The following is a 25,762-nucleotide window of genomic DNA, read 5'->3' on the forward strand; positions in this document are numbered from 1 at the left end:
ATATAAAATATATAGTATAAAATATATATTTTTATTTTTATATCATATATATATATTTATATATATATATATATATATGTATTTTTTTTTTTTAGAGACAGGGTCTCATTATGTTGCCCAGGATAGTCTCGAACTTTTGGGCTCAAGTAATCCTCCCACCTTGGCTTCCCGAAGCACTGGGATTACAGGCGTGAGCTATCTTGCCTTGCCAACAATTATTTTTAACTATGGCTTAGTCAAATGAAAAACCATTGATCTAGACTGAAGTTTTGTCCTGTTTTCCACCCAAGTTCTTAATCGGTAGTCTGTTAGAACCTCAAAGATCAGGTCTCAGTATTATTAGCCGTTATGAACAATTATTAGCACATCATAACTATTGCATGCCAGGAATGTCTAGTGTGGTGAGACTAATCGGCAATGTCTCCTTCCTCTCCCCTCCAGTGAACCCTGCTTATGTAGGTGAAAGTGGTCCTGTCCATGCTTATGGAAATCCACCATTGTCTGAATATGATTGGCACAAGTCACCCCAAGGTAAGTGATATGGTTTGGCTCTGTGTCTCCACCCAAGTCTCATTTCAAATCGTAATCCCCATGTGTCAGAGGAGCGACCTGGTGGAAGGTGATTGGATCATGGGGATGATTTCCCCCATGCTGTTCTCATGATAGTGAGGGAGTTCCCTTGAGATCTGATGGTTTAAAAGTGACAGCTTTGCCTGCACCTGCTCTCTCTCCTGCCCCCATGTAAGACGTGCCTTGTTTCCCCTTTGCCTTCCACCATGTTTGTAAGTTTCCTGAGAAACGCCCCCAGTCATGAGGAACTGTAAGACAATTAAACCTCTTTTGTCTATAAATTACCCAGTCTCAGGCAGTATTTTTATAGCAGTGTGAAAACAGACTAATACAGTAAGACTTAAAGGACAGTGACCAAAAAGTCAACCCTGGAGAAGGAACATGTCCAAGACAATCCAGCCATTGCCATTTTCTCTTGGCCTCTGGTGTGGTTACTAATGCAGAACCTGCTTACTATATAATTATGAAGTTGTATTTTAGATGTAGTTTGTTGTCTTCTGGGGATCAGGGTGTCTTCATTAGGAATCTTCTGGTTGCAAGTGACAGAAACCCAATTCAAACAGGCATTAGCCCAAGGGGAATTCATTGGCTCATGTGGTAGAAGCATATGGGGGAAACTTAAACACTTGAAAGTAGAACTACTAATACCTTCCAGCACCTAGTACAGTGCCTGGCACATAGTAGGTATTTTAGGGATATTTGTTAGATTAACTTGTTGAATGAGTACAGAAATCAGGACCTCAGTCTGACGTCAGGGAACTCAGTGTCACCTGGACTCTGGTTTCCCATTCAATTCTCATCTATGTAAAACTTGCTTTTCAGTTCTATATATATAGGTGTGTCCTGGATCCTCAGCTCCTGGTCCTCAGCTCCTCTTTAAGTTAGACCTCATTCATCTCCATCAGAGTTAGGACTTGTCCACAGGCCAAAGAACATGGCCAATAGCAGGCCCACGTGAGCCCTCTGCTTAGCCACCTCATTAGGAAGTCTTGCTTCCTCCCTGGGTCCATCTCTAATGCAGGGGAAGGACTCTGGCCAGTCTAAATGGAGCACATGCCCACACTCGGACCAATCATTTTTACCATAGGGGACAAGACTGAGTCACCTGTCTATCCCGTGGCTAATGTCTGTGTTGGTGGGGACAAGATGCACTGATCAAATTTTTCTGGATATTCGTATAATTATTACGATGATGGAGTGTGGAAGCAATCAGACTGGTGAAAGATAGAAGGCGCTGCAATCAGTTAGGAAGCTCTCTAAGGATCACTGTGTGCGGTAATGAAGGTTGAATCAGAGGCAGAGACTGAAAAATAAAAAGAAAGCAACAAGCCAGGCACGGGGGTTATCCCTGTGATCCCAACACTTTGGGAGACTGAGGCAGGAGGATTGCTTGAGCCTGGGAGGTTGAGGCTGCAGTGAGCTGTGATCACGCCATTGCAGTCTAGCCTAGGTGACAGAGCGAGACCCTGTCTCAAAAACAACCAAACAAAAACAAAAAAGGAAGCAACAGAGGAGAGAGACAAGGGAATGCTGGAGCCACAAGGCAAATCTATGAACAACAAGGAATAGATTAATGAGGTCCTTTATATAATGATGCATGTGGAGAGAAGTCACTTAGAACTCTTACCTTTCAGCCCCATCGCCTGTAAGATAACCGTTAGCCTCATCCTTCAAGAGATGTATGCCTTTTCAGGGAGGGATAGATATTGCTACTTGGAAGGGAAAACCGTTGGGATATAAATGATCACACTCTCTATTTGGTCTCCACTGGGGCAGAGAATCGCTTTAATTATCAGGGAGAAGAAATACCTTTAAACGGCCAGGTGTGGTGGCTCACGCCTGTAATCCCAGCACTTTGGGAGGCCGAGGTGGGTGGATCACGAGATCAGGCGGTCGAGACCATCCTGGCTAACACAGTGAAACCCCGTCTCTACTAAAAATACAAAAAATTAGCCGAGCATGGTGGCGGGCACCTGTAGTCCCAGCTACTCAAGAGGCTGAGGCAGGAGAATCACTTGAACCCTGGAGGCGGAAGTTGCAGTGAGCTCAGATCGCACCACTGCACTCCAGCTTGGGCGACTGAGCAAGACTCCGTTTCAAAAAAAAAAAAAAGAAATACCTTTAAACTTCCTGACTACTCTGTCCAGCCAGCATGAGGTTTGGAGACTGTATAGAAAAAAACACACTCAAAGTGTTTTTTCTGTTCTCTCATTCAACAACCATCAACATAGAAGGCTTCTGTGAACAAAATAGGTGGGGGTTTCTCCCCACACACCAAGAAAGCAAACCCCACACACCAAGAGAGTGATCAGTTTTACAGCAGACATTGCTGGGTGTCCTCCAATTCAATTCTGACACTATCTACCTGGAGATACCTCATCTCCACCTCCCGGGTTCAAGTGATTCTTGTGCCTCAGCCTCCTGAATAGCTGGCATTACAGGCGTGCGCCACCACGCCCAGCTCGTTTTTGTATTTTTAGTAGAGACGGGGTTTCAGCATTTTGGCTAGGCTGGTCTCAAACTCCTGACCTCAACTGATCCGCCCACCTCAGCTTCCCAAAGTGCTGGGATTACAAGTGTGAGCCACGGCGCCCAGCCCCAGAACTTCTGACCAACCAGCTTCAAGTTGGGGATCCCACGACCTCCTCCTTGGGTTTGGTTAATTTGCTGGAGCAGCTCACAGCACTCTGGGAAACTTACGTTTACTGGCTTATTACAAAGAATATTACAAGGGACATGGATGAAGAGATGCCCAGGGTGAGGTATAGGGGAAGGGGCACAGAGCTTCCCTGCCCTCCCTGGGTGAGCCACCCTCCAGGAACCTCCCCGTGTTCAGCTATCGGAAAGCTCCCTGAACCCAGTCCTCTTGGGTCTTTTATGGGGAGGCTTCATTACATAGACATGATTGACAACCATGTAGAAATGTGATTGGATGGCCGGGCATGGTGGCTCACAACTGCAATCCCAACTCTTTGGATGGCCGAGGCGGGCAGATCACCTAAGGTCAGGAGTTCCAGACCAACCTGGCCAATATGATGAAACCCTGTCTATACTAAAAATACAAAAATTAGCTAGGCATGGTGGCACGCACCTGTAGTCCCAGCTACTTGGGAGGCTGAGGCAGGGGAATCACTTGAACTCAGGAGGCAGAGATCGTAGTGAGCCAAGATCTTGCCATGGCACTCCATCCTGGGTGACAGATCAAGACTCTTTCTCAAAAAGGTCAAAAGGTGTATGATCTCGTACTAATAGACAGGTTGGGGAATCCCAGCAAGGCCTGTCTGTTCAGATGCTTCTTGGGTTCTCTGTGCCGTATTCCTTCCTCCAGCCTTTGGGGCAGGACCCCTTCTGAAATGAGGGAGAATTCATTTATGGCCAACTCCAAGACAGAAAGGTGAGGGAAGACTGGAGTCCTACCTTGAGGAGAAAAAAGAGCAAGTGAAAAGAGGCAGGAGGTCAGAGAGAGAAATTCTGTTTTCTGAGGCTTAAATTTCGAACATTATAACAAGGGCTATGGGAGTTACGAGCCAGGAACCATGGGTGGGAAAAAAAGAAAATATATACATATATATATCATAATATCACAGGAACCCTGGTAGAAGAGGAGTCCCCAAAAGGCAGAGAGTAGTAAAGAAATAGAGGACCAAAAGATGAACCTGGCTGTCTTCATCATTTTGCTTTGAGTCGAATCTGACTCACAAACCACATACAATTAAATCATAGCCCAGGCTGGGCGCAGTGGCTCACACCTGTAATCCCAGGACTTTTGGAGGCTGAAGCAGATGGATCAGAGGTTTAAGACCAGCCTGAGCAACATGGTGAAACCCCATGTCTATGAAAAGTAGAAAATTTGGCCAAGTATGGTAGCTCATGCCTGTAATCCCAGCACTTTGGGAGGCCTAGGCGAGTGGATCACTTGCGTTCAGGAGTTTGAGACCAGCCTGGCCAACATGGTGAAACTCTGTCTCTGCTAAAAATAGAAAAGTTAGCTGGGCATGGTGGTGCATGCCTGTAATCCCAGCTACTCAGGAGGCTCAGTCTGGAGAATCACTTGAACCTGGGAGGCGGAGGTTGCCGTGAGCTGAGATTACGCCACTGCACTCCAGTCTGGGCAACGGAATGAGACTCTGTCTCAAAATAAAAAAAAAGAAAAGAAAAGAAAAATTAGCCAGGCCTGGTGGCATGTACCTGCACTGCCAGCTACTCTGGAGGCTGGCGTGGGAAGACCCCTTGGGCCCAGGAGGCAGACACTGCAGTAACCCAAAATCACCCTACTGCACTCCAGCCTGGGGCACAGAGTGAGACCTTGCCTAAAAAAAAAGAAAGAAAAACAAAAGATAGCCTGATAAAGTGTAGCTTTGATGAATTAATTATGCTGTGTCCCTAGGAAGTGCCTGCTGCATAGTGTCCATGCTTAAATATTCATTCATTTATGAATGAAGTTTTTGAGATGGAATCTCACTATGTTGCACTGTTCTCAAACTCCTGGGCTCAAGCAATCCTCCCGCCTCAGCCTCCCAAGTAGCTGGGAATACAGGTGTGAGCCACCACCTCAGTTGGCAAAAATGGATGAATGATACGCCAGCGTGTTTTTTGTTGTTGTTTTTGAGACGGAGTTTCACTTTGTCCCCCAGGCTGGAGTGTAGTGGAGTGACCTCGGCTCACTGCAACCTCCACCTCCTGAGTTCAAGTGATTCTCCAGCCTCAGCCTCCCGAGCAGTTGGGATTACAGGCACCTGCCACCACGCCCGGCTAATTTTTGTATTTTCAGTAGACAGAGTTTCACCATGTTGGCCAGGCTGGTCTTGAACTGCTGGCCTCAAGTGATCTGCCCACCACGGCCTCCCAAAGTGCTGTGATTAGAGGCATAAACCACTGCACCTGGCAAGAATGAATGACTGATACACCAGCCTCTTGTTACAGGAAGGGGCCAGAGTGAAATGATTAAGAGTTCTGCTTTGGGTTCAGACCTATCTGGATTTGACCCCAGCTCTACTGCTTGCTGGTTTTGTGACACACAAATTATTTCATGGAGCATCAGTTTTCTTAGCTATAAAATGGAGTTGATTTTAATACCTACTTCATAGCGTAAATGTTGTGCTCTATTTAAAGTACTTGGCCTGCAGTAATGGCAGGTATCATTACTGTTAATTATCACTGTTGGGAGGAGTACATGGGTTCTAGTTCAATTTTGACATTTAATGAAAGTGTGATGAGGAGGAGCAGTGTCCGTTCAGCACTCTGTACCTCAATTTCTCCAATTGTTAAGTAAACAACTAGGCCTAGGTGATTTGAAATTAGGTCTATTGGATAGGAATCATGTTTATGTGCCTGGCACTGAAACAGAAAGGTGGCTTAGCAATAAAGGGATTTGTTTTTCTCATGTACCGAGAAGTGTGGGCTAGGTGCGATGGGTCACACCTGTAATCCTAGCACTTTGGGAAGCAAAGGTGGGAGAATTGCTTGAAACCAGGGGTTCGAGACCAGCCTGGACAACAAAGCAAGACCCTGTGGCTTAAAAAAAAAAAAAAATAGCTGGGCGTGGTGTTGCCCCTGTGGTTCCAGCTACTCAGGAGGCTGAAACAGGAGATTTGCTTGAGCCCAGGAAGTCAAGGCTGCAGTGAGTTATGATCACACCACTGCACTCCAGCCTGGGTGACAGAGCAAGACCTCATCTCTAAAAAAAAAAGTTTAAAAATGTGTACTGTTGTTTTACAAGTGGTGGCTCATGCCTGTAATCTCAGCACTTTGGGAGGCTGAGACAGGCAAATCACTTGAGGTCAGGAGTTCAACACCAGCCTGGCCAACATGGTGAAACCTTGTCTCTACAAAAAATACAAAAATTTACCAGGTGCGGTGGCGGGCACCTGTAACCCCAGCTACTCGGGAGGCTGAGGCAGGAGAATTGCTTGAACCCAGGAGGCAAAGGCTGCAGTGAGCCAAGATCATGCCACTGCACTCCAGCCTGGGCGACAGAGCGAGACTCCATCTCTAAATAAATAAATACATAAAAATTTTTAGAAAGTAAAAAAACAAGAAGCATGGAGGGAGGAAGTGCAAAGTTTGTACAGCCGCTCCACCCATGATGCCCTCAAGGACTGAAGCCCCTTCTGCTACCTTTTTCTCTACCATCCTTAGCAGGTGAACGTTCATTCTCAGAAATGTCTAGAGGAAGACTGGTGAAGGGCAAATTGTGAACCCAGGCAAACTGTCCCCTTTGAAAGCACATTCCTGGAAGCCACAAGTCTCATTGGCTAAAACTGGGTCACAGGCCCACTCTTAGCCGCAAAGAACACTGGGAGACTTTGAGCACTATGTCTGCAGAGGAAATGGAGCTTTTTTGCTGGTATGAGAAAAAAGGATACTAGAGACTGAAAGCCAGACAAATAGCAGAGTCCACTACCTAAGGCATCAGGAGATAATACTTTTATCACTGTAAAACCATGTGAATTTCTACAGGCATATAAAATTACAAATATAAAATGTAAGTTCAGCCGGGTGCGGTGGCTCACGCCTGTAATCCCAGCACTTTAGGAGGCCGAGGCGGGCGGATCATGAGGTCAAGAGATCGAGACCATCCTGGCTAACACGGTGAAATCCCGTCTCTACTAAAACTACAAAAAATTAGCCGGGCCTGGTGGCAGGTTCCTGTAGTCCCAGCTACCCGGGAGGCTGAGGCAGGAGAATGGCATGAACCCGGGAGGTGGAGGTTGCAGTGAGCTGAAATCGTGCCACTGCACTCCAGCCTGGGTGACAGAGTGAGACTCCATCTCAAAAAAAAAAATATATATACACACACACACACACACACACAAATACACACACATATATAAATACTTATATATAAAATACTTGTATATATATAAACTTGTATGTATATATACTTAAATATACGTATATAAGTATATATAAGTATTTTATATATTTTATATATGTAAGTATATATACATATAAGTTTATATATACATATGTAAGTATTTTATATATAAGTATATATATAAGTGTGTATATATATAAGTGTGTATATACACAGTATATATACTTAGTTTACTTATATATACATATATGTATATATAAGTGTATATATACATATATTTACATATAAGTGTATATATACATATATTTACATATAAGTGTATATATACATATATCTATATATAAGTGTATATATACATATATAAATACTTATATATAAATACATATATATTCACACACATATATACACACACACACATATATATGTGTGTGTGTATATATATAAGTTCTAGGCCAGAGGCACTAAAGTAAAAAGAAAGTCTTGCCCTTTGACTATGAGTCATTTAGAAAAATATCTTCCTTCTGTTTCTAGAACCCCATTGTCTTAAACGAAAGATTCTGTTTTCAATTTCTTGCCTAGCTACCAAGACAGAATTCTCTGCAGGAAAACAGTCCTCCTCCTGAGAAAAACTCCTCTGGGTTTAGATGCAGGGAGTTATGTTGTGATTTGTGTAGGGCTGGCTTTGGTGAGCTCATCCTGGCATTTAAAAAAAAATGTGAATGGTGTATCCCTTTGTGATCATCATTACTTTTTCCCTGCGAGTCCCAGTCTATGCCAGCGTGACCGCTGTATGAAGTCTCAGGAAGCCCGCCCCAGAGGGGAAGAAGGCTTGCAGGAGGCAGGAGATGCTATCCGATGACCACGTGAATGAAGTCATCATAGAGGTTGAGAATGTTTCCTCTGGGGTCCAAAGCCACCCATCCTCAAATCAGATTTTTCAGGAAAAGGTGCTGCTAGACTCAAGCATCAGCATGGTTTCATCCATATCTGACATCGATGTGGTGGACTCTCAGACAGTCAGCAAAAGGAATGACCAAAAGGGCAACCAGGTGCTGCAGTTTTCAACATCTTTGAATGAATCGATGTCCCAGACTCTTCATAGCCTAGAATGCATGGGCATAGACACTCCTGGTTCTTCACATGAAACTGTTCAAGGTAGTGAAATGCTGGGGAAGAGGAGTAGGGGAGTAGGAAAAAAGACGTCCTCATTTTCCACAGCATATTTTACTTTATAGATATCAAGTGGGGCCAGGCATGGTGGCTCACACCTATAATCCTACTGCTTTGGGAGGCCAAGGTAAGACGACTGCTTGAGCCCAGGTGTTTGAGACTAGCCTGGGCAACAAAGGGAGACTTCATTGCTGCAAAAAAATTTAAAAAACAATACCCAGGCAGGACGGTGCACACCTGTGGTCCCTGTTACTCAGGAGGCTGAGGTGGGAGGATCTCTTGAGCCCAGGAGTTGGAGGCTGCAGCGAGCTCTGATGGCACCACTGCAACCCAACCTGGGTAACAGAGTAAGATCCTGTCTCTAAAAGAAGGATATTGGGTAATATGGAAGGGCGGAAGGTTTTGTGGTTGAACTAAGGAAGCCAAGGACAAAGGAAGGGATCACTTTAAGACATCCCTACCAAGAGCTTATTTTTATCAAGCTTATTTCATATGCCTTGCGCTCTGCAGAGCACCTGCTTTTTTTATCCGTCAAATTGAGTTTTATGTACTCCCTGCACTCCACACCTTTGAGGCAGGCATTTCCATGTACTTGATGAGAAAACTATAGCTCAGATAAATTTAGTGACCTGGAAGATCTGGGGCCCAAATACAGATCTATCTGATTCCCAAGACTGCATTCTTTTTTTTTTTTTTTTTGAGACAAAGTCTTGCTGTCGCCCAGGCTGGAGTGTAGAGGCATGATCTCGGCTCACTGCAACCTCTGCTTCCCAGGGTTAATGCTGAGTAGCTGGGATTACAGGTGCATGCCACCACACCTAATTTTTGTATTTTTAGTAGAAATGGGGTTTTACCATGTTAGCCAAGCTTGTCTCGAACTTCTGGCCTCAGGCGATCTGCCCACCTTGGCTTCCCAAAGTGCTGGGATGGATTACAGGCGTGAGCCACCATGTCCAGCCTCAAGCCTGCATCCTTAACCACCACGCTGTCTCATTTTGGGCTGATTCCTCCTCACCCTGGCTTCAGGCAACAGATAGGACGCCTCTTGTTGGCAAGACCATCAGGAAACCAGATCTTAGCTGGCACCTTCCAGCCTCTCTGCTCCTGAGGCCAACAGAGAGGCTGTTTCTTTTCATTTAATTTAATTTAATTTAATTTAATTCAATTTAATGTATTTATTTGAGATGGAATTTCACTCTTGTTGCCCAGGCTGAAGTGCAATGGTATGATTTCAGCTCACTGCAGCTTCTGCCTCCTGGGTTCAAGCAGTTCTCCTGCCTCAGCCTCCTAAGTAGCTGGGATTACAGGCACCTGCCACCACGCCTGGCTAATTTTTTTTTTGTATTTTTAGTAGAGACAGGGTTTCACCATGTTAGCCAGGCTGGTCTTGAACTCCTGACCTCAGGTGATCCGCCCGCCTCAGCCTCCCAAAGTGCTGGGATTACAGGCATGAGCCACCGTGCCCGGCCCAGAGATGCTGTTTCTGTTTCACCCCCATGGTATTCCAGGCATAAAGTCTAGCAGTTCTCGATAATTTCAGGGAGAAGAAAAACATCCCTTTACTTACACAAAGCATTTAGTGGGTTTAGCGCCTTTACTGAAGAAGATTGGGGCATCACCTCTCACACTGCTGGCTCCCTGGATCTCTGTATATTTCCCTCTTCCGTCTTTCTTCCTCTCAGTCTACTCACCCTTCCTGCCCAGGAGAGGCACAAATTCCTCATCTTCAGCAGAGAGAGTTGGTGGTCCTCTTTTGGGGATTCCCCTTACACCTCAACTATGTCATTACAATGAGGACGGTATTTGCCAGGGGGCAGTTCTAGCCCTGCGCTGTGAGCAAGGAGCCAGCTTGCTCCCTCCGTCCCTCAGCCACCCTCAGCCCCGTGTTACTGCCCCGCCTGCTGGCTTCTTTGTTACAGGATGGCAACAGCACGTCTCACATCACACGCAGACACAACAATAATCAGAGGAAGAGACAGCTGTCTTTTTCTTGGTTTTTGCTTTTTTTTTTTTTTTTTTTTTTTTGAGAAGGAAGAAATCTTCTCCGAGAAATTTCTCAGCACACCACCTCTCAGAGGATATTGGCGAATGCTGTGTCATGTGCCTGTGCTTAAATCAGTCACCTGCAAAGGGACAGGACAGTGAGGATTGGTTCACTCAGACTAAGACTTGCTCTTTGGGCCTGGAAATAGGCTCCACCTCAAGGAAGCTCAGGGCCATGTGAGGGAGGCAGGTAGATTCCTAAACACAATTGGGATTCCATTAACAAGGAGGAAATGAATTTGGGGTAGACAACCAATAGCGTCTGCCAGATTGACTGCAAATGTGAATATGAGTTAGCAGGAGAAAAGGAGGGCGTACTTCTAGGGAGGCGGGAGAGCATTCAGCAATAGTCAGGGAATGTGAGAAGTCTCTTGAACCTGGGGTCAGGGGCAAAAGGAGGTGATGTGGGATATTAAAACAAGAGAGCCAGGCGTAGTGACTCACACCTGTAATCCTAGCAGTTTGGGAGGCTGAGGTGGGAGAATCTCTTGAGGTCAGAAGTTTGAGACCAGCTTGGGCAACATAGCAAGACCCCATCTCTACAAATAACAATAATTTTAAAAAATTAGCTCGTTGTTGTGGTGTGTGCCTGTAGTCCCAGCTACTCTGGAGGTTGAGGTGGGAGGATTGCTTGAGCCCAGGAGTTCAAGACCAGCCTGGGCAATGTAGTGAGACCTCGGCTTTACAAAAAAATAAAAAAATTAGCCAGACATGGTGGTGCATGGTGGTAATCACAACACTTTGGGAGGCTGAGGTGGGAGGATTGCTTAAGCCCAGGAGATCAATGTTGCAGTGAGCTGTGATTGTGCCACTGCACTCTAGCCTGGGTGACACAGTAAGACCCTGTCTCGAAAAAAAAAAAACAAAATAGTGAGAGAGAAGAGGTAGGCTGACCAAATCTGCAGGACCTCGTTGACTTTGCTAAATGTTTTTTGTTGCAGGAAAGAGAAAAACACTGAATTGGAAGAGAGTGCAGCCATTATTCATTTGCTCTGGCTTTGAGCTTTAACACATATATGTGTCTTTTTGTTGTTTTCCTCTGTGATCTTTGAGATCCCCAAGTCCATATACTTCTTTCCTTGTGTTACATGCTCTGACTTCAGGACCACATTTTAGTGTTATGATTGCGTTAAAGAATAAAGAAATTAAACTCCATTAATTTCTTTCATAGGACAGAAGTTAATTGCATCTCTTATACCCATGACATCCAGAGACAGAATTAAAGCCATCAGGAACCAGCCAAGGACCATGGAAGAGAAAAGGAACCTTAGGTATGGCCAAAGGCTTTTCTTCTGTCCCAGATTTCATGTGAACCTCAATCTTCTACTTTTGCCCCATCTCAAAAAGATAAGAAATAAATAAGCACAATAGAAGAGACAAATCTTCCTGACAGAAAAATTTCACATGCCCTCTGTAGGCACTCCTTTCTCCAGGGGCTACAGCTTAATTCCTGCTCCTGGGCTGGAGTGTGGACTCTGCTTGGTGAGCTGCTTCCAAAGAGTAGGACGTGGGAGGAAGAGAGGGGTGGAACTTTCCAGTGGAGAGTCTGCCTAATACTGCCTTGGCCAAGACTTAAGCTTAACATCCCCAAAGATAAGTCATGTGATGGGGGAAACACATCTCCTCTGTGCTACTCTCTCCTAAAACCCACAACCCCAGTCTAAATAGCAAAAAACATTAGGCAAATCCCAACTGAGGGACAGTCTACAAAACACTCAGCCTGTATCCCTCGAAGTCATCAAAAACAAGGAAAGTCTGAGAAACTGTCATGGAGTAGAAAGTTCTAAAGAGACATGACAGGCCAGGTGTGGTGGCTCACGCCTGTAATCCCAGCACTTTGGGAGGCCAAGGTGGTGGGATTAGTGGAGCTCAGGAGTTCGAGACCAGCCCAGGCATCATAGTGAGACTCCATCTTTACAAAAAATGAAAATTAAAAAAGACATGACAAGTAAATGCAATGTGGTATCCTGGACGAGATCCTGGAATAGAAAATGGACATCGGTGGAAAAACTGGTAAAATCTGAATAGTCTAGAGTTTAGGTAATAGTAACGTACCAATACTGGTATGTTAGTTTTGAGAAACCTACCATGGAAATGTAAAATGTTAACAGGGGAAACTAGTGAGTGGTATATGGAAATTTTCTCTACTGTCTTTGCAAGTTTACTGTAAATCTCAAACTACGCTAAATAAAAACTTTACTTAAAAAATAAAGACCAGCTGAGCACGGTGGCTCACGCCTGTAATCCCAGCACTTTGGGAGGCTGAGATGGGCAGATCACAAGGTCAGGAGTTTGAGACCAGCGTGACCAACATGGTGAAACCCCATCTCTACTAAAAATACAAAACTTAGCCGGGTGTGGTGGTACGCGCCTGTAATCCCAGCCACTGGGGAGGCTGAGACAGGAGAATCGCTTGAACCTGGGAGGCAGAGGTTTCAGTGAGCCAAGATCATACCACTGCCCTCCAGCCTGGGTATCAGGGCAAGACTCGTATTGGGGAAAAAGAAAAAAAAAAGAAAGATCTGGGGGGTTTTATAAGCTCAGTAATTCAAACTCCGACGGTAAGGGCTGTTTTAGCCTTCAGAGTTTACATTAATTGTTGCTTAATCTTTTTTTTTTTTTTTTTTTTCCAATTTGAGATAGTTGGCAGAAAGTAGTAGAGTGGATGCAACAACAATTACTAGTAAGTGACTCAAGGATGCCAGATTTTCTGAGGTTTCAAAGATAAATTTCAAAGCCTGGCAGGGTGGAATAGATTTGTGAACAAGTAAATTACAAATGGCAGAAAGCAAATCAAGTCAAATCAAAATAGAAAGAGATTGCAATGGGAGGACCAGAAAGGTCTGCCCTCCCTAACTTTGCTGGGGAAAAACGGACAGAAGGGGCATTTGAGCTGGGCTTTTAAAGACAATTGACAATGACATTGGGTTGGGCCTTCGAGGTGGACCAAAGAAAGCCAGGAAAGAACCAGAACAAAGCAGATGTGGTGAGTTCATGGAAGGGTAAGGAGACCAATTGTGACTGTGTCTTTCTGAAAACACTTCCATTTCAAACTCTGCATGGCTCCCGCTGTCACTCAATAGGGGCTCCAAAGACCTTATAGCAGGATTTCTCAATCTCGGTACAAGTAACATCTTAGGGCTGGATCTTTCTCTGTTGTGGGGGTTGTTTTGTTCATTGTAGGGTGTGTAGCAGCATCTCTGATCTCTACGTACTTGATGCCAATAGCACCCCCTCTCCACTCCTTAGTTTCACAACCAAAAAAGTTTCCAGACATTGCCAATTGTTGGGGGGTAAAATCCCCGTAGGTTGAGAACCTGTATCTCACAGTTCCACACAGCAGGGGAGGCCTCACAAGCGTGACAGAGAATGAAGGAAGAGCTAAGGCACATGTTACATGGCTATGGGCAAGACAGCATGTGCAGGGGACCTGCCCTTTATAAAACCATCAGATTGGCTGGGTGCAGTGGCTCATGCCTGTAATCCCAGCACTTTGGGAGGTCAAGGTGGGCAGATCACCTGAGGTCGGAGTTCAAGACCAGCCTGGCCAACATGGTGAAACCCCATCTCTACTAAAAATACAAAAATTAGCTGGGTGTGGTGGCAGGCACCTGTAATCCCAGCTACTCGGGGGGGCTGAGGCAGGAGAATCGCTTGAACCTGGGAGGCAGAGGTTGCAGTGAGCTGAAATTGTATCACTGCACTCCAGCACGGGCAACAGAACAAGACTCCATCTCAAAAACAAACAAACAAAAAGATACAAAAAGCATCAGATCTCATGAGACTTATTCACTATCATGAGAATGGCATGGGAAAAACCCGCCCCCATGATTCAATTACTTCCTACCGGGTCCCTCCCATAACACATAGGGATTATTACAATTCAAGGTGAGATTTGGGTGGGGACACAGAGCCAAGCCACATCAGAACCACTGACATATAGGGATACTTGCTCCATGCATGTTATTCATATCCTCCTCCCTCCCCTTTGTTGATTCCATTCCAGCCACCCTGGCCCCCTTGCTGTGCTGCCTGCCTTGGTGCTTTGTGCTGGCTGTTCCCTATGCACAGGACATTTTTATATGAATCTCTCCTCTCCTTCAAATATGGCAATGCTCAGATTTTACCCTATTTCAAATTGTAATACTGTCCCCGCCCCATTACTTCCCATCTCTTTACCCCCCTCTGTTTTTTCTTTTTCTATAGTACAAATCACCTTCTAATATACTACATAGTTTCCCTACTTTATTATTGTATTTGTTGCTTACTGTCTTTCGCTTACAACTAGGATGTCAGCTCTGTAAACCAGGGAGATTGTTGTCTCAACACCTGGGGTAATGTCCAACACATCATAGGAGTTCAATAACTTTTTTTTTTTTTTTTTTTTTTTTAAAGAAATGAGGTCTTGGCCTGGCGCAGTAGCTCACGCCTGTAATGCCAGCACTTTGGGAGGCCAAGGTAGGTGGGTCACTTGAGTCCAGAAGTTCGAGACCAGCCTGGCAAACATGGTGAAATCCTGTCTCTACTAAAAATACAAAAGTTAGCGGGGTGTGGTGATGCATGCCTATAATCCCACTACTCGGGAGGCTGAGGCAGAGAATCACTTGAACCTGGGAGGCAGAGGCTGCAGTGAGCTGCGATCAGGCCACTGCACTCCAGCCTGGGTGACAGAGTGAGACTCCGTCTCAAAAAAAAAAAAAAAAAAAAGAATAAATTAAGAAATGAGGTCTCATTCAGTTGCCCAGGCTGGACTGCAGTGGTGTGATCATAGCTCACTGCAGTCTCAAACTTTGGAACCCAAGTAATCCTCCCACCACAGCCTCTGGAGTAGCTGGGACTATACAGGCAGGCACCACCACCACATCCAGCTATTTTTTGTTAATTTTTTTCTTAATAGAGACAAGGTCCCATTCTTCTGCTTAGGCTGGTCTTGAACTCCTGGCCTCAGTGATCCTCTTGCCTCAGCCTTCCGAAGTGTTGGGATTACAGGCATGAGCCACGATGTAACTATTTTTTGAATGAGTTACAACATTTGTATCTCTCATATTCTCTTGCTATTCCCTACAGGAAAATAGTTGACAAAGAAAAAAGCAAACAGACCCATCGTATCCTTCAGCTCAATTGCTGTGTTCAGTGTCTGAACTCCATTTCACGGGTAAGTCAGTAAAACAGGCACAGCAAGACGGTGAAAACAGGGAGGGAGGAGAGTGAGGATGAAGGGGACTCGGGGGAAGACGAACCAAAAATCAGAGCGATTTCATTGCCCAGAGCCATTGGTTAGCACAGGTGTGGGAAAACGAGGTAGGTGTGGGGAAGAACTAAGAGGTTGCTGAGTTCATTGGCCAACTTGGCCATTGGGAGTGGCGCCTTCAACAGCAAACCTGGGAAGGTCATAATACCTCCACCTTAGAGGTGACATAATGTTTGTAAACATGCCTAGCACGGTGCCTGCACTTAACAATACTCCAGACATGGTGGCCTTTTTTGTTATTATGGTGCCTGCTCAGTCAATATTTGTTGAGTCAACAGCAAGCCACCTGCTTTGAATCCTGACTCCAGGCTTATCGGAGATCCAAGAACAGCCTGTCGGAAATTCTCAATTCCATCAGCCTGTGGCAGAAGACGCTGAAGATCATTGGAGGCAAGTTTGGAACCAGCGTCCTCTCCTATTTCAACTTTCTGAGATGGCTTTTGAAGTTCAACATTTTCTCATTCATCGTGAACTTCAGTTTCATCATAATCCCTCAGTTTACCGTAGCCGAAAAGAACACGCTCCAGTTCACTGGGCTGGAGCTTTTCACTGGGGTGGTAAGTTCTCCGTTTCCCCTACCCCAAGTGCACCAATTGCCTTGGAAACCCAGGGACATGGCTTGCCGGTCACGCACTCACACATCTCATTTTGTCTGGGGGTCAACTGATGGGGAAAGTGGATGTTTAAATGTTTTTCTGGCTGAGTGTGGTGACTCATGCCTGTAATCCCAGCAAGTTGGGAGGCCAAAGCAAGTGAATCACTTGAGCTCAGGAGTTGGAGACCAGCCTGGGCAACACGGCAAAACCCTGTCTCTACAAAAATACAAAAATTAGCAGGGCATGGTGGCGCACACCTGTAATTCTGGCTACTCGGGAGGCTAAGGTGAGAGGATTGCTTGAGCCCAGGAGGCGAAGATTGCAGTGAAGCAAGATTCCCCCACTGCACTCCAGCCTGGGCAACAGAGCGAGGCCTTGTCTCAATCATCAATCATTTAATCAATAAAGTGTTTTCCTGCGAAGTAATATACACACATCATAGTGGAATTTCTGTCTCCAGAGGCAACCATCTTGACCAGTTTGTTTTTATCCACACACTTTTTTGGCAAACATATGGACACTTCTGTGCATGTACAGAGGCATCCTTTTCTTTTTTTTTTTTTTTTTTTTGAGACGGAGTCTCGCTCTGTCGCCCAGGCTGGAGTGCAGTGGCCAGATCTCAGCTCACTGCAAGCTCCGCCTCCCGGGTTTAGCCATTCTCCTGCCTCAGCCTCCCGAGTAGCTGGGACTACAGGCGCCCGCCACCTCGCCCAGCTAGTTTTTTGTATTTTTTAGTAGAGATGGGGTTTCACCGTGTTAGCCAGGATGGTCTCGATCTCCTGACCTCGTGATCCACCTGCCTCGGCCTCCCAAAGTGCTGGGATTACAGGCTTGAGCCACCGTGCCCGGCCGAGGCATCCTTTTCTTTTCTTACAAAAGATGATTTATTCATTGCATATTATCTACAACTTGCTTTTTTTTTACTTAGCAATATGTGGTGGACATCTTCTTGTGTTGGTGTTTATAGATCTATGTTTTCTTTCTTTTTATTTCTACAAAATACAATGTTCCTTTTGAAAAATTCCTACTATAGAAGAAAAGTAGGAGAAAGTTCTTTTTATATTTTTCCTTTGTCCAACTCTCCATTTTGAGATATATCTTTGTAGACTGTTTTTTTCTCCCTGTACAAACATTGATAGATACATACTTGATAAAAATGAGTAAATAAAAGATGACAGATGCATAGATTATTATGCCTTTAAAAATAAAAAGAGGATAGGATTGTACTTTATTTCTTTCTTCTTTCTTTCTTTCTTTCTTTCTTTCTTTCTTTCTTTCTTTCTTTCTTTCTTTCTTTCTTTCTTTCTTTCTCTCTTAATTTCTCTCTCTTCCTTCCTCCCTCCCTCCCTCTCTCTTTCTTTTTCTTTTTTCCTTCCTTCCTTCATTGCTTCCTTCCTTCTTTCCCCCCTTTCTTTCTTTTCTTTCTCTTTCTCTTTCTTTCTTTCTTTCTTTCTTTCTTTCTTTCTTTCTTTCTTTCTTTCTTTCTTTCTTTCTTTCTTTCTTTCTTTTCTTTCTTTTTTTCTTTCTTCTTTCTTTCTTTTCTTTCTTCCTTCCTTTCTTTCTTTTGTCTCACTCTGTCACCCAGGCTACAGTGCACTTGTGCAGTCACAGCTCACTGCAACCTTGACCTCCCAGACTCAAGCAATCCTCCTGCTTCTGTCTCCCCAGTAGCTGGGACTACAGGCCCACATCACCATGCCTGGATAATTAAAAAAAATTCTTTAGAGACGGGGTTTCACTACGTAGCCCAGGCTAGTCTCAAACTCCTGGCCTCAAGCAATCCTCCAGCCTCAGCCTCCCAAAGTGCTGGGATTACAGGCATGAGCCACCATGCTCGGCCCAGTATATATATTGTGTATATTTGAATATAGGGAACATTTTATTATGAAAAATTTCAAACATACAAAAATATACAGAGTAGTATAATAAACACCCATATACCCACTGTGTAGGTCTTAAATTGCCATATTTGTTTTCTTTCATTATTTTTGAAAGCATTTTAAAGTAAACTACAGATGTCAAGATATTTTTACCCTGAAATTTTTCAACACTCATCTCTGAAAAATAAGCACACCTCTCTGCAGTCGCAATACCATGATCACACCTAAGAAAATTAAAAATTAGTATCATCTAAAATCCAGACCATATTCAAATTGTCCCAATTTTCCCCAAAATGTCTTTTTTTTTTTTTTTTTTTGAGACTGGGTCTCCCTCTGTCACACAGGCCGGAGTTCAGTAGTGCGATTTCAGTTCATTGTAACCTTCTACTCCTAGGCTTAAATGATCCTCCCACCTCAGCTTCCCTAGTAGCTGGGACTACAGGCACGTGCCACCACCATGTCTAGCTAATTTTTGTATTTATTTGTAGAGATAGGGTTTTGCCATGTTGCCCAGTCTGGTCTCAAACTACTGGGCTCAAGCGATCTGACTGCCTTGGCCTCCCAAAGTGCTGGAATTTGCTGGGATTACAGGTGTGAGCCACTGCGCCCAGCCCAAAATGTTATGTATGTATGTATGTATGTATGTATGTGTGTGTGTGTATGTTTGTATGTATGTATGTATTTGAGACAGAATCTTGCTCTATCACTCAGGCTGGAGTGCAGTGGCACGATCTCGGCTCACTGCAACTTCCGCCTCCCAGGTTAAAGCAATTCTCATGCCTCAGCCTCCAGAGTAGATGGGATTACAGGCATGTGCCACCACACCTGGCTAATTTTTTGTATTTTTAGTAGAAATGGGGTTTCACCATATTGGCCAGGCTGGTCTTGAACTCCTGGCCTCAAGTGATCCACCTGCCTCGGCCTCCCAAAGTGTTGGGATTACAGGTGTGAGCCACCGTACCTGGACCCCAAAATGTCTTTCATAACTTGCTTATTCAGACTAGGATTCAGTCAACAATCAGATTTTACATTCTGTGCTTTTTTTTCCCCCTTAAATCTCTATTAATCTAAAATAATCGTCTGGGCGTGGTGGGAGGCCGAGGCTGGTGGATCACTCAAGGTCAGAAGTTGGAGACCAGCCTGGCTGACATGCAAAACCCCATCTCTACTGAAAATACAAAAATTAGCCGGATGTGGTGGCGGGTGCCTGTAGTACCCACTACTAGGGAAGCTGAGGCAGGGAGAATTGCTTGAACCTGGGAGGTGGAGGATGCAGTGAGCTAAGGTCTTGCCATTGCACTCCAGCCTGGGCGACTGAGACTCTATCTCAAAAAAATAAATAAATAAAAAATCATCTCCCCAGGCCAGCCCCTTTTTTCTTGACATTGGCTTATTGCAGAAATTGGACCTGCCGCTATGTAGATTCCAACATCCTACCTTCTGGTATTGTCTGATTATTTCCTAGTGGTTTCTAGAATTTGTTTATCTGGCTTCTTATTTCCTGTGCACTGAAATGTAGGCCTAAAGGCTTGATTTGTTTCCTATTAAGCATGTTTAGCCATAATACTGGTGACAGAGGCACATAATACTGGTGATACGACAGGCCTGGCTGTCGTGTTCTTGCTGGTGTTTCACTTGGTCACTGGGTCCAGGTGGCAACAGCTTGTAAAATTAAAAGGGAGATTAAGACACAGAGGGACAATCACGTGAAGACACAGGCAGGAGACAGTGGCCATCTACAAGCCAAGGAGAAAGGCCTCAGAGGGAACCACCCCTGCTGACATCTTGATCTTGGACTTCAGGCCTCCAGAACCGTGAGAAAATAAATTTCTGTTGTTTAAACCAATGGTCTAAAATTATAAAATTATGTTGGATTTCTTTTCAAGTCTAAGAGCCCAGTGACACCATGTCTCAATTCTCAGTGCCCCTTTCCTGGACAACAAAATGTCTAAACTGACTGGCCCAAGCTTCTTGTATTCAGGAGAAGTCAACTCTCATGACCATAGTCGTTTACCTTTTTTTTTCAGGAGATCCACCTGACCTAGGGTTTATTGTCGCTTTCAGGGTTATTTTAGGGACACAGTGATGTACTATGGCTTTTACACCAATTCCACCATCCAGCACGGGAACAGCGGGGCATCCTACAACATGCAACTGGCCTACATCTTCACGATCGGAGCGTGCTTGACCACCTGCTTCTTCAGTTTGCTATTCAGGTATGGAAGCGTCTGCATTTCCTGATTTTGAGGGTCATGTCAGATTTCGGCAAAAATCCAAGAAACTCAAAAATTACCCACATAACAGTTTTTCTTCGGTTTTGACTTTCTTTCTTTCTTTCTTTCTTTCTTTCTTTCTTTCTTTCTTTCTTTCTTTCTTTCTTTCTTTCTTTCTTTCTTTCTTTCTTTCTTTTTCTTTCTTTCTTCCTTTCTTTCCTTTCCTTCCTTTCCTTCCTTTCCTTTCTCTCTCTCTCTCTCTCTCTTTCTCTCTTTCTCTCTTTCTTTCTTTCTTTCCTTTCTTTCTTTCTTTCAGATGGAGTCTCGCTCTGTCACCCATGCTGGAGTTCAGTGGCACAATCTTGGCTCACTGCAACCTCCGCCTCCCAGGTTTAAGTGATTCTCCTTCCTCAGCCTCCCCAGTAGCTGGGATTACAGGTGCCTGCCACCACGCCCCTGCTAATTTTTGTATTTTTAATAGAGACGGGGTTTGACCATGTTGGCATGCTGATCTCAAACTCCTGACCTCAGGTGATCCACCTGCCTCCACTTCCCATAGTGCTGGGATTACAGGTGTGAGCCACCGCACCCAGCCTGCAGTTTTGACTTTCTATTGCTGTCCGATTATTCCTTGTCCTGCAATATAAAATAGGAGGTTGGACAGAGGAAGAGAGGTTTTTCTGTGCTTTTAAAGAAATTGCTCAGCTTGATAATAAGGGTGCAATTACACAGCAATGATATGAAGAGAAGAACATGATAGATAACTATCAGACAGGAGGTACAAATGGAAAATACACGTACGAAAGGCTGGGTGCGGTGCTCACGCCTGTAATCTTAGCACTCTGGGAGTCCGATTCAGGCTGATCATTTGAGTCCAGGAGTTCGAGACTGGCCTGGGCAACATGCCAAAACCCCATCTCTACTAAAAATACAAAAAGTTAGCCTGGCTTGGTGGCGCCCACCTGTAGTCCCAGCTACTCGGGAGGCTGAGGTGGGAGAATCACCTGAGCCCATTAGGTCGAGGCTGCAGTGAGCTGAGATCATTCCACTACACTTCAGCCTGAGCAACTGGAGATCCTGTTTCAAAAAAAAAAAAATAGAGAGGGAGAAAACAACATGCAATCTCTGTATTAGTTTGCTAGGGCTGCCTAGCAAAGTACAACAGACCGTTGTTTTAAACAACAGAAATTTTTTTTCTCATGGTTCTGGAGGCCTGAAGTCCAAGACCAAGATGTCAGCAGGGTTGGTTCCCTCTGAGGCCTTTCTCCTTGGCTTGTAGATGGCCACTGTCTCCTGCCTGTGTCTTCACGTGATTGTCCCTCTGTGTCTTAATCTCCCTTTTTTAGAAAGAGGCCGTTTCTATTGAATGAGGACCCAATTTAATGACCCCATTTTTAAAAAATGTAATTACCATTTTAATTAATTAATTTATTTATTTTGAGATGAAGTCTTGCTCTGTTGCCCAGGCTGGAGTGCAGTGGTGTGATCTCAGCTCACTGCAACCTCTGCCTCCCCGGGTTCAAGGGATTCTCCTGCCTCAGCCTCCCTAGTAGCTGGGACTACAGGTATGTGCCACCATGCCCAACTAATTTTTGTAATTTTATTAGAAACGGGGTTTCACCATGTTGGCCAGACTGGTCTCAAACTCCTGACCTCAAGTGATCCGCCTGCCTCGCCCTCCCAAAGTGCTGGGATTACAGGCATGAACCACTGCACCTGGCCTTTAATTACCACTTTAAAGACCTACCTCCAAATACAGTCACATTCTAAGGTACTGGGGCGTTAGGACTTCAACATACGAATTTGGGAAGTACACAGTTCAACCTACAGCAACCTGACTGCCAGCATGCTAATTCAAACTAAAATGAGATTTTGTTTTGTTCTGTCAAAGTAGGAAATGACATTATTATTATTATTATTATTATTATTATTATTTTGAGACAGAGTCTTGCTCTGTCATCCAGGCTGGAGTGTAGTGGTGCGATCTTGGCTCATTGCAACCTCCGTCTCCCGGGTTCAAGTGATTCTCCTGTCTCAGCCTTCTGAGTAGCTGGGATCACAGGCTTGTGCCATCATGTCCAGCTAATTTTTCTATTTTTAGTAGAGACGGGGTTTTGCCATGTTGGCCAGGCTGGTCTTGAACTCCTGATCTCAAGTGATCCCCCCGCCTGGGCCTCCCAAAGTGCTGGGATTACAGGTGTGAGCCACCACATCTGGCCAGAAATGATTCTTAAGTTGCTGTTACTGAGTGGTGGCAGATTTCAGAACAGCAGCATCTGTCTGTCTGATGCAGCATTTTTGTGTGTGTGCTCAGGGCTTCCTAGGCCTGAGACATCCCGTGACAATAACAGTGCTTTCATCAACTGCTTGCTGCTGTAAGCACTGCATGGACTCTTTGGAAGGCTGAATAATCTCCCCCCATCCCCCAGAGATGTCTACAGCCTAATCCCCAGAACTGGTGAATATGTAACTTCACATAACAAAAGGTACTTTGCAGATGTGATTGAGGATTTTGAAGTGGGGAGATTATCCTGGACTATCTGGGTGGGCCCAATGGAATCACAAGGGTCTTTATAAGAGGGAGGCAGGAGGTCAGAGAGAAGCGGGGAGATGAGAAGATGCTACCCTGCTGGCTTTGAAGATGGAGGAGATGGCCACAAGCCAAGGAAAGGTGACACCCTCTAGAAGCTGGAAAAGACAAGGAAATGGATTCTCCCCTAGAGTTTTCAGAAGAAACATAGCCCTGCCAACACCTTCATTTTAGCCCTGTGAGACTCATTTTCTGATTAGCTGGGCATGGTGGCATGTGCCTGTAGTTCCAGCTACTTTGGAGGCTGTGGCGGAAGGATGGCTTGAGCTCGGGAGGTGGAGGCTGCAGTAAGCTATGACTACACCACTGCACTCCAGCCTGGGCCACACCGCAAGACCTCGTCTCTAAACAAACAAACAAACATAAAAACAAGGAAAAAAAATTTTCTGACTTCTGATCTCTAGAAGGGTAAAAGAACAAATTTGTGTTGTTTTTAGCCACTAAGTTAGTGGTCATTTGCTATAGCAGCAACAGGGAACTGGGTGGATTACTTGAGGTCAGCAGTTCAAGACCAGCCTGGCCAACATGGTGAAACCCTGCCTCTACTGAAAATACAAAAATTAGCCGGGCGTGGTGATGGATGCCTGTAATCCCAGTTACTTGGGAGACTGAGGCAGGAGAGTCGCTTGAACCTTGGAGGTGCAGGTTGCGGTGAGTAGAGATCACGCCACTGCACTCTAGCCTGGGAGACAAGAGTGAAACTCTGTCTAAAAAAAAAAAAAAAAAATTCTGTAAGGTGAGTACTATTTTTATTCCCTCTCTACAGATGTGGAAACTGAGGCTCAGAATCAGAACCATTCACAAGACAATAATCCCTCAGTTGGCAACTCAGTTGCTAGAGTTGCAAGCCAGGCCTGTGTGGCCCCAAAGCCAGTGCTTGTTTAACCACTGTGTTGTGACCACACTGCTCCAGGCCAACAGCTTGGGGCTAAGTCTTCACGTTGCCTTTCACCATTCATAATAGGACTGCCCTTTGTTGAAGCTGGGCACTCCCAATGACTGCCGTAATAACCTTCAGGTGTTCTGGTTTCTGCCTTCTCTAGCATGGCCAAGTACTTCCGGGACAACTTCATTAACCCCCACATTTACTCTGGAGGGATCACTAAGCTGATCTTTTGCTGGGACTTCACTGTCACTCATGAAAAAGCTGTGAAGCTAAAACAGAAGAATCTCAGCACCGAGATAAGGGTAAGGCGAGCTCACTTTACTCATTTGCTGTCGGCTGGTCTCCTTCCCTTCTCCAATATACATGTAACTTTTCTTAAAGTAATAATGAAGTATTGTTTTATTGCCCATGAGACTGGCAAAAAAAAAAAAAAATTAAAATATTCATAGTGCCTAGAGCTGGGTAAAGTGTAGAGAAATGGACGTTTTCCCATGACACGTTGGCTTTGTAATTCATACAATCTTATCGGAGGCCAGTTTAGCAATTTATATCACTGTTAAATGTACTTTGCCCAGACTAGAGTGCAGTGGCTCGATCATAGTTCACTGTAAGCCTCAAACTCCTGGGTTCAAGTGATCCTCCCTTCTCAGCCCCTCGAGTAGCTGGGATTACAGGCGTGAGCCATCATGCCTGGCTAATTTTTTAACTTTTATTTTTTGTAAAGACAAGGTCTTCTTATGTTCTCCAGGTACCAAACTCCTGGGCTCAGGTGATCCTCCTATCCTGGCTTCCCAAAGTGCTGGGATTACAGGTGTGAGTCACTGCACCTGGCTAATATACCTGTTTCTTGACCCCACAGTTCCAGGTTTAAACTTTACTCTAGGCCAGGCGCTTTTCTCTAGGTGGCTCACGCCTGTCATCCCAGCCCTTTGGGAGGCCAAAGCAAGTGGATTGCTTTAGCTCAGGAGTTCAAGACTAACTTGGGCAACACAGCGAGAATTTGTCTCTATAAATTAAAAAAAAAAGAAAAAAATTTACTCTCAGGCAGTGGTTTTTTTGTTGTTGTTTGGTTTTTGTGTGTGTGTGTGTGTTTTTTTTTGAGACGGAGTCTTGCTCTGTTGCCTAGGTTGGAGTGCAGTGGTGCGATCTCAGCTCACTGCAAGGTCTGCCTCCCGGGTTCACACCATTCTCCTGCCTCAGCCTCCCAAGTAGCTGGGACTACAGGAGCCCACCACCACGCCTGGCTAATTTTTTTTTTTGCATTTTTAATAGAGAAGGGGTTTCGCCGTGTTAGCCAGGATGGTCTCGATCTCCTGACCTCTTGATCCACCTGCCTCGGCCTCCCAAAGTGCTGGGATTACAGGCATGAGCCACCATGCCCAGCTGTTTTTCTTTCTTTCTTTCTTTCTTTTCTTTTTTATCGGAATCTCATTCTGCTGCCCAGGCTGGAGTGCAGTGGCATGATCTTGGCTCACTGCAACCTCTGCCTCCCGGTTTCAGGCGATTCTCCTACATCAGCCTCCCAAGTAGCTGGGATTACAGGCATCTGCCACCACACCTGGCTAATTTTTGGATTTTTTAAAGTAGAGATGAGGTTGCACTATATTGGCCAGGCTGGCCTCAAACTCCTAGCCTCAAGTGATCCACCCGCCTTGGCCTCCCAAAGTACTGGGATTACAGGCGTGAACCAGCCAGGGCAATGATTTTCAACCCAGAGAAATCTTGCCCCTCAGGGGGACATTTGAC

General features: G+C 45.0%; 1 protein-coding gene and 1 long non-coding RNA gene across 6 annotated transcripts in view; one reads left to right on the forward strand and one right to left on the reverse strand.

Annotated features, from left to right (window-relative positions):
- The window catches only part of LOC144338080 (uncharacterized), an 85,314-nt gene that overhangs the window by 38,657 nt on the left and 20,895 nt on the right, over positions 1-25,762 (reverse strand). The window lies entirely within an intron of this gene.
- The window catches only part of TMC5 (transmembrane channel like 5), a 91,242-nt gene that overhangs the window by 38,327 nt on the left and 27,153 nt on the right, over positions 1-25,762 (forward strand). For 4 of the 5 annotated variants that reach the window (XM_015125724.3, XM_015125725.3, XM_077986369.1 and 1 more), the window contains 6 exons: positions 442-531; positions 11,772-11,871; positions 15,668-15,755; positions 16,160-16,408; positions 20,392-20,543; positions 24,174-24,318. In XM_015125724.3, coding sequence (XP_014981210.3) covers positions 442-531; positions 11,772-11,871; positions 15,668-15,755; positions 16,160-16,408; positions 20,392-20,543; positions 24,174-24,318 — 824 coding nt within the window. Of the gene's footprint in view, positions 1-441; positions 532-8,217; positions 8,543-11,771; positions 11,872-15,667; positions 15,756-16,159; positions 16,409-20,391; positions 20,544-24,173; positions 24,319-25,762 lie in introns of those variants that run through there. The other variant, XM_015125726.3, reaches the window with a different exon arrangement.

The sequence above is a fragment of the Macaca mulatta genome, chromosome 20 (assembly GCF_049350105.2).
Source record: "Macaca mulatta isolate MMU2019108-1 chromosome 20, T2T-MMU8v2.0, whole genome shotgun sequence".
Classification (NCBI taxonomy): domain Eukaryota; kingdom Metazoa; phylum Chordata; class Mammalia; order Primates; family Cercopithecidae; genus Macaca; species Macaca mulatta.